Genomic DNA, 8,736 nt, shown 5'->3' on the forward strand with positions numbered 1-8,736 from the left:
ACTGTATGCGCGTATGTATGAGCGCTTACGTCTGTACTGATGTTTAAAAAAAACATTAGATGACCGGTTCCCGCATCCGTGTCCACGGACTGGTCCCCCTATCCGCGAACAGATGTGGGAGCAAAATTGCTGGTCAAAGTTGTAGATGCCCTAAGATAGTACCAAATACCCACTAAAATTTAGGCCTCGTCAATGTTGCACCTAACACTTGCAAACACTGTACGCCTTCTCCCCAAGAAAAGAAAAGGCTAGGTTTTCTCTGTCTCCCGCCGCCGCCGCCGGTGTCTTCGGTGGCCTTAGGGCTATGGCGGCGCGGTGGATCCCGACCCTTGCCCACGGGAGGGCACCGTCTTTGGTTAGGATTTGTGTCCTGCTCAGAAAGACGAGACGACGGCGGCTCCCGAATGTGATACTCCCTGCCTATTCCCCGTCTCGGTGGTGTGTCAAGCATTTGTCGGTGGACGTGTGGAGGTGTGTCTCCGGCGAAGCTGTCCTCGGTGGATTTGCTCGGATCTTGTCGTAGTTCGTCTATGTTTATGTGTCTTCAGATTAGATCCTTTCGATCTATGCTATTCTTCAACGGAGGCGGTTGCTATTCTGGTGCGTTGGTCCTATGGGCCTTAGCACGACAACTTTCCGACTGTCTACTACAACAAGTTTTGCCTGGCTCCGGCAAGGGAGGGGCGGCGGCGCTCCTTCGGCTTGCTTTAGTGCTTGTAGTCGTCATTAAAGGGTTCTACGGATCTGAATGTAATTTTTATTATTTTTAGTATTGGTTGTACTGTCATGATTGAAGATGAATATATTATAAGTTTTATTAAAAAAAAACACTTGCAAACACTCTCCGGTACTGAACGCAGTTTACAATTCAGCTTTTACTCAGGTGTTGCAGCTTCGGTTAGCACCCTCTGCCAGTCCGTAATGCAATTTACACTTCCACTACTCAAAAAACCCGTGCACACACCAGAGTGAGGCAACGGGGGCCAGAAAAGCCATTGGCTGGCACCGCTGCGCTGGAGAAGACAGACGGACCCATGACGACGGCCTGCAATCACAACGTTCGTTCGCAACCACCCCATCTACCAGAAAATTACATGACAATATTTCTTTATATAAGCACACAAAATTCAACTCTAATCTAATACAGATTAGCCCCGTAATAAGCGCGGATTAGAGAAGCCCAAACGCAATAGAGACGCAGTACCGGCAGTTATCCCGTATTAATATCACCCGCACTTTTCCTTCCCTTCGTTTCCGCACCTCGCCTCCTGCCCCTCCTCTTACTCCTCCCACCCCTCGCCGCGTCTCGGAGGAGCGCCGCCGCGGTGCTCGGCGTCCTTAGCTCCGCCTCGGCCCGTGGCTGCCGCGCCCACGCCTCGCGCGGAACGAGCCTCGTGCCCCTCGGCGCCGCGGCGGTTCAGGGCAGTGGCGGGCTCGGATCCAAGCGCGGGGGATCCGGCAGAAGGCCCCGGAGGGGAATGTGGCTCCCGGCTTGAAGCTGTCGCCGGACGGGAGGCCACGGTGAGTGATTTCCGGGCTGTGAATTGCGAATCGGGGACCCGGGCGGGTGCGCTCCTGCGGTGCGGGTGGGTGGATTTGTTTCAGGGGCGGGCGTTCAAAAAATTCGGTTCGTCTTCGCTAGGTGAATTAGTGGAGCTCTTCGATCATTAGCTGTAATCGCCTGGGCGCGCTTGCTCTGCTCTGCTCTGGCCCTTTTGCTGTTGGCGATTTTCTGTTTTGGTTTGAGGCTGCGGAGACCACTTCTATCGTGTGGAGCGATGCACGTAGCCGTTGGATCGTGTTTAACCGGGAGTGTAGTTGCCACGAGGGGCTAATTCCGCGGTTCCGACGACCAATCGTCTGGATTTCTTCTCGTAGCTGGAGTTGTTGGTGATAATTTTTGTTGTTCCAACAGTTTGGTTAAACTGCGCTCGACTGCTGGTGGTTGTAGGCGATAATTCCACGATTTTATGCGCGAGCGCGTGATTTTAGATGTGTTTTGACTTTTGAGTAACCAAGTTCGTGAATATACCTGCTTGCCGCGTAATATTCATCATTCTCCGAGCGCACTGGGTTGATTTCGTACTAGATCGTTCTATTTTCGAGAATTCTCTTCGTATGTTGTGGTAGAACGGTAGAATTGAGTTTAAAATGGTAGAAAATTTCGTGTCATGTTTGATGTGTTTCCAAATTCTAACTGTTCCATAGTTTTGACCAGTTTTCCTGGGTGGGAAATATATTTGACCACCTGAGCTTGCTATTTTTGCGCTTGTTCTTGTTGTGAGTTTCTGCTCCACTAGCACGTGGTGGGAACTAATGACTATACCATGTGAATTCGCGGGCGACAACTCTAGGTGCTTAATTGGGCATCTTTAAATGAACAGATTCAGAAGTGTTTTCCTTAGGAATTTGACCTGTGTGATTTGGTCTTAACTTTTTCATGTGGTGTTTTGTGATTGAGATGGCACTTAACTGTTGGATTCCTGGGATCAACAGGAGGGTGACTTATTTGCACCCTACGACATGTCGTGTGTGTGAACAATCCAGTGAGATAGTGCCTTAAAGCATATAGAATGATCTGGAAAAGTAGCACACAATGGCACAATTGACACGCACATGTTTAAATTTCTGCATGTAGCCTCCACTTTTTGATGTAATAGTCCTTTTGCATGAGTTCGCTGGAGAAGAACCTTTAAATCCCGTCCACTTTGCTTTAGTTAGGCAGCTATTATTTAGTAATGTGAAGTATACATACAGTGTTCTAGTTGGATAAGTAGTCATATCCTTTTGTTTATACAGGTCGAGAGGAGGCACATGTTATTGAGCTGGGGATATAAAGCATGGGTGCCATCAGCCAGTAATCTCAGGATTTGTGGGTCAAGGGGTTGATGTCTTCAGGATAATGGCAGGGAAGGAGGAAGCTGCTCTGAAACCTGTATCATGTGGGGCAAGGTTACGTAGGAGTCATGATGCATCACTAAGAGAGGAAGTGTCCATGAGGGACCCTTTCTTGAAGCACAGAGTGAAGAAGTTTGATCTATCTAGCCTAGATTGGATTGATCAGATTCCAGAATGCCCCGTGTTTTCTCCATCGGTGGAGGAGTTCGAGGATCCATTTGTTTATCTCAGTAAAATTGCCCCTGTTGCGGCAAAATATGGTATAAGTTCTTCTCTATGTTGCTCCGCGATTATTTTCTTCTCTTAAGGCAAGGACATGACAAATATTATACAGACAGAGAATTAATGATTTCCAAATATGATCTCATGAAATTTAATAAAGATTAATTTGCGTGGGGGTGGTAACAGTCCCTGCTACTTCAAAGTCGTATTAAGTGGCAAATGTTCAAATTTAGGGACCCACCAATATGGTTTTAAACTTTTAGACCTAAGTGATGCTACTGCACAAGTTTCAGAGCTTATGGTACAATTTTCTCTAATATAAAACTAAGCAATTGAAGTGGCTATTTTGGGGTATTCTCTTTACATTTTTTTTAGAGTTTTGCTCTGGTACACTCCCCTAGAAAAGTTTACAGACTTCGATGCAGATTAAAGGTGGAGATTAGAAGATACCTTTCCAATCAAAAAATATTAGATTGTTCTGATCTCTTGTTTGATGCATTGGGACTTTGGGAGAATAGGGATTTTAATTAGTTTATTTGCGAGTTTTGTGCACTTGCATGAAATAGTTGACCATACACAAAACAAGCTTTTAGACCCAAGTGATTTCACTGCACAAGTTTAGGAGCTTCTGGTAAAATTTTCTCTAATATAAAAACAAATCCAATGAAATGGCCCTTTTGGCATATTCTCTTCACCTTTTTTTAATTCTTGGAATATCACATCCAAATCACGCTGCACCTCCAATTTAGCTTGTGTATGTTCATGATGACTGTAAATGTGAAATATATCATGATTATTTCTGAGTTTTGTGCTCTTGCATGAAATAGTTGACCACGCACAAAAACAAGCATTGACGTAGCAAACCTTTTGGAAGTAGTGAATGTCTTGAACCAAATCGTCTGTCATTTGTGTTTTTTCTTCAAATCGCTGAGAAAATGTGTGCTTTCCCAGGTATATGCAAGATTGTTTCACCTATATGTGCTTCTGTACCTGTTGGCACTGTACTTATGAAGGAACAAGGTGGGCTGAAGTTCACTACCAGAGTGCAGCCTCTCCGTCTTGCTGAATGGTCCATGGATGACAAGTTTGCTTTCTTCATGAGCGGAAGGTCTGTTAATCTATTGACCTGCCCCAGAGCTGTGTTTGTCATGTACATTGCATAATTTATGAGTCTGTGTCAACAGAAAGTACACATTTCGAGATTTTGAGAAGATAGCAAATAAAGGATTTGTTCGAAGATACTCTAGTGCTGCCTGTCTTCCAGCAAGGTATATGGAAGAAGAATTTTGGCATGAAATAGCATTTGGCAAGATGGAATCCGTTGAGTATGCATGCGATATTGATGGTAGTGCATTCTCTTCTTCTCCTAATGACCAACTTGGGAGAAGCAAATGGAACTTGAAGGTATGTCTTTTATCTACCATATTTAGAGATATTTATGTGCCAACCTCACTCGGTAACACTTTATTTGGCATTTCTTTATTTTGTGAAGTTACGCAACGGCAACAATATATGATTGCTCTGCATTTCCTTTCGCTGTATGAGTTGAGTGTAGCCTGGTTAGATAGTCGTCACACTTGCAATTATATGTTTTCTCAAGTTTACTTATCCTGATACATTAATATTTCAATCATTAGATGATCTTATCTGTTGCATGTGGTACATTTATTTATGGTATGTTAAAATATCTTGTGCTTTGATCCAGAAACTTTCTCGGTTGTCCAAATCAATCCTGCGCCTTCTCAGAACAGCAATTCCAGTGAGTATGCTGAATCGATGAATTCACATCCTTCATTGTCGAGAACTAACTGTTTATTTTCGTATATTTCCAGGGAGTAACTGACCCTATGCTGTATATCGGAATGCTCTTTAGTATGTTTGCCTGGCACGTGGAAGACCATTACTTGTACAGGTGCATGATTAGTAATTTTGTCATGTTTCCACTTCCTACACTTTCCAGCATGGTGCAGACTGAACCTTCTGTTTATTCTAATCTGATTTAACACTTTGCAGCATTAACTATCATCACTGTGGTGCTTCAAAAACATGGTATGGGATCCCAGGAAAAGCTGCTCCAGATTTTGAGAAAGTGGTACGCGAGCATGTATATGATCATGAAATTTTATCAGGTGAAGGGGAAACTGCAGCATTTGATATCCTTTTGGGGAAGACAACAATGTTCCCTCCAAATATTCTGCTGCATCATCACGTTCCAGTTTATAGAGCTATACAGAAACCGGGAGAGTTTGTGATCACGTTTCCTCGAGCATATCATTCAGGTTTCAGCCATGGTGAGATTTTCTTGCAACTTTGTGCTGTAAGTAATCTTCCAGCATCCTCTAACATCTATCTCATTGGATAATTTATGAACATCAAGAAATGTTTACAACCAATGTCAGGTTTTAACTGCGGCGAGGCAGTGAATTTCGCTGTTGGTGAATGGTTTCCTCTTGGAGCAATTGCTAGTCAACGTTATGCACTTCTAAAGAGGATACCATTACTGCCTTATGAGGAGCTTCTTTGTAAAGAGGCAGCACTTCTTGATCATGAATTTTCTACATCTAGTTATAAAGATTTGACAACATCAACTGGAGATACGCACATTCAGCATTGTATGAAAGTCCCTTTTGTGCAGTTGATGCGGCTCCAGCATTGTGTCCGTTGGTCACTTATGAAAATGGGTGCTCGCATGCACTATAAAGCAGATATTGATGCCACAGTTCTCTGTAGCATATGTAAACGTGACTGCTACGTAGCTCATGTTATGTGTAACTGCAGAGTTGATGCAATTTGCCTTTGTCATGGTAAGAACTTTTTAACATTAAGCACAGATAGCAACCTTTCTTGAGGCATTTTTTTACTTGTTTACCTTGTTTTTGAAGAGGAAGAGATTAGGAAGTGCCCTTGCAGCCATGATCGTGCTGTATTTGTGAGAAAAGACATTATTGAGTTGGAGACACTGTCAAAAAAGTTTGAAGAGGAAAATGGAATAGTCGATGCTGTCAAAAAGCAAATGTCTTGTGGCTCTAGCACACATTCTTATTTCAACCGCATTAATCACAATGCTGAATACTTCCCATACTGCAAGATTCACATAGATACACCACCTGAAGTTCATAGCATTTCAGAGACACGTGTTTTTGGATATGATCTGAACAAGCCATATCCTGATGCATCAACAATAACATTTTGTTTTGGACCCCATGAGTATTCTACACAAAGTGATGTAAGGCTCAGTCCTGTGTTTCTTTATGTTGCTGTACTGTATTGCAGCAACTAAAATATGTTCATATTACTTTATATTTGTAGGAGTGCACAAGTACCAACAGAAGGATCTTCTCCAGCTCTTGTCCTGAGAATGGATTTACTCCTCAAACTACAATCATTAATGCGTACGCTTCGTCTGCACCTGATCAAACATGCTCTTCTGAAAAATTGGCTGCAGAAGATGCTGATGATTCTGACTGTGAGGTATTTAGGGTGAAGAGAAGGTCTGGCATAACTCCTGAGAGAAGGCATACAGAAGATTCAACCATAACAACTTTCACTGGGAATCAGGTACAGATATTTCTGTGACGCCACTCATGTATATTTCTTCCCACTACATTTTTATATTTATATTGCACTATAACTTCGGTAACACTAGAAACTAATGGTGACTTGGTGAGAGGTTAATCTCAGAGGATTTGTCAGTGTATAAAATGTGTAGAGTGGTGTTATTTTGGACTTAATTTGCAGTGTACCTGGAGACCTTTTGCTATCTATATCTTATTCAGTTGCGATAGCCTTGCTGGAATCCTCAGTTCATCTATATATTTTTTGATTATTCTTATATATTTAACATTTTACACCAACTGTTTATTCTATTTCACCTTCACAGGATAGGAAGGTGCTGTGCGAATGGGGCAATCAAAACTATGACCTTATTTCCATAAATGGGCCTAAGTGCTTAGCTTCAATCCAGCATGTACTAAAATGTTACTGAACCTCAAAGAGTAAATTATGATTTGCATTCCACAACTTATGATCATTGCATAAATCTGAAGGGACATGATAATAAGGGTATTTGTTCTTGATTCGTAACTAGACCTAGTTAGTGAACGGCAAGTTCATTTCATGGATTGATTGCACCAATGAACAATAATTTTTACCCAGAATATCCAATATTTACCTTCACATTGACTGCTTTGTCTTTACTAAGGGCATCTCCCTGTTACCAACTCCAGGTATTAAAACGGTTGAAGAAAATCCATGCAGATGACAGACAACAACAGAAGTTAGTGGAAGTATCATGTGGCACAACTGATCCTGTCCATACCCATCATTCTAGACATTGTCTTGACTTTATTTCTGGAAATGGAGATGACTCAGTACATCCAACCAAATTGAAGATGTTACATCAACTAGATGCAAATATCATGGAGGATGAATTTGCCTCCAGCCAAAAACATAATGGCTGCAACTACCTATCTCCATCTGTAGAGCTTGGGCCAAAGCGCTTGAAAATTCTTGGCCCATCATTTCCCAGAGGGAATCATGAGCTGGAAATCTCTTGTAGATTCCAGGAGGACAGTGACTTGGCTAGTCACCATGCTCGATGAAGTATAACAAGGCAATTGGTGCTAACACCACATATGTTAACAAACATCAGTCTTAACTTCTGGAAGCTGACAACTCCTTCGAGCCAAGGTTTCCTGTTTGTTGGTAGGTCAGTCGGTAATGGATGGTTCAGAAGCAATTCTTTCCGCAGGCCTCCAATAGAGGCACTGTCTTGGCTGGATTCTTGATTGCATTTGCCAGGTTACCTTTGTGGTAGGGGACCTGAAAAGAGTAGGCAGACAGTTTCTGATGTTGTTTAGTTGTACATCTTCACTTATCTCCTTTTTTCTAGGCTTTCCACTGTAAAGAGGTTAGTCTATAACTTTTACAGTTTCTTTCATTCTTTTTCCACAGACACACATGTACCTAGAATGCTTAAATAGATGCAAATATGAAATTACTGTATATCTCCTGACAAGCCATTCTACTTTCTACTTGTCTTCACACTTTGTGTAATCTCTCGTCATCAAGGCCATCAAACTTCTTATTTTATGTCAGTATTGTTCCCAATATTATTTGTCTCCAGTGTGTTTATAAATTATAACTTGAACAGCAATGAATCGATTGATGCTGACAGGAAATTAATATCAAAGACATACATTTGTTTCCAGATGAGTTAATAACTTGATGCTGACTAGAAATCACTAGCATAACTACTTGTTATGTTTCATATGCAACAAAGTAGATTCTTTGTGATAATGTATATCGAAGCCCAAATGCTCGAATCAATCGTATTTTATCGGAAGTGGGTGTAACAGAAGGAATAAAGATGAACAATTCAGTCACAAATGATAGTTGTTAGATCCCGATCTACTAAAATCTGGCATATAAGATTTACTTTCTCCTTTAACTGCGTGGAAATACAATATTTGCTTAGCTAATGATAGTTGGTTTTGAAGTAGTGGTTGGTTAGCCAAGTAGGTAATTTGACTAATTGTCTGGTGAGTGGCTTCTATTTGTGGAAGTAAAGTTATCTTTGCAAATTCCCAGCAAGACTCCAGGTAGTCCAGGCTCCAG

At 42.0% G+C, this 8,736-nt stretch overlaps 1 protein-coding gene across 4 annotated transcripts; it reads left to right on the forward strand.

Annotated features, from left to right (window-relative positions):
• The first annotated feature begins 1,224 nt into the window (after nucleotides 1–1,224).
• Nucleotides 1,225–8,231, forward strand: LOC123145162 (lysine-specific demethylase JMJ706). Of its 4 annotated transcripts, XM_044564497.1 has the most exons (13): nucleotides 1,225–1,521; nucleotides 2,800–3,158; nucleotides 4,072–4,228; nucleotides 4,305–4,524; nucleotides 4,826–4,879; nucleotides 4,953–5,032; nucleotides 5,134–5,411; nucleotides 5,520–5,924; nucleotides 6,003–6,346; nucleotides 6,430–6,512; nucleotides 6,600–6,678; nucleotides 7,001–7,087; nucleotides 7,347–8,231. In XM_044564497.1, exons 2-13 carry the CDS (start codon nucleotides 2,903–2,905, stop codon nucleotides 7,719–7,721), a joined length of 2,418 nt encoding a protein of 805 aa, XP_044420432.1. In that variant the 5' UTR covers nucleotides 1,225–1,521; nucleotides 2,800–2,902; the 3' UTR covers nucleotides 7,722–8,231. The 4 variants fall into 4 exon arrangements, with proteins under 4 accessions (XP_044420432.1, XP_044420433.1, XP_044420430.1 ...); XM_044564498.1 differs by lacking the exon at nucleotides 7,001–7,087; XM_044564495.1 differs by having other exon boundaries at nucleotides 1,226–1,521; nucleotides 6,430–6,678.
• Nucleotides 8,232–8,736: the final 505 nt, after the last annotated feature.

Source organism: Triticum aestivum, chromosome 6D (genome assembly GCF_018294505.1).
Source record: "Triticum aestivum cultivar Chinese Spring chromosome 6D, IWGSC CS RefSeq v2.1, whole genome shotgun sequence".
Classification (NCBI taxonomy): Eukaryota; Viridiplantae; Streptophyta; class Magnoliopsida; order Poales; family Poaceae; genus Triticum; species Triticum aestivum.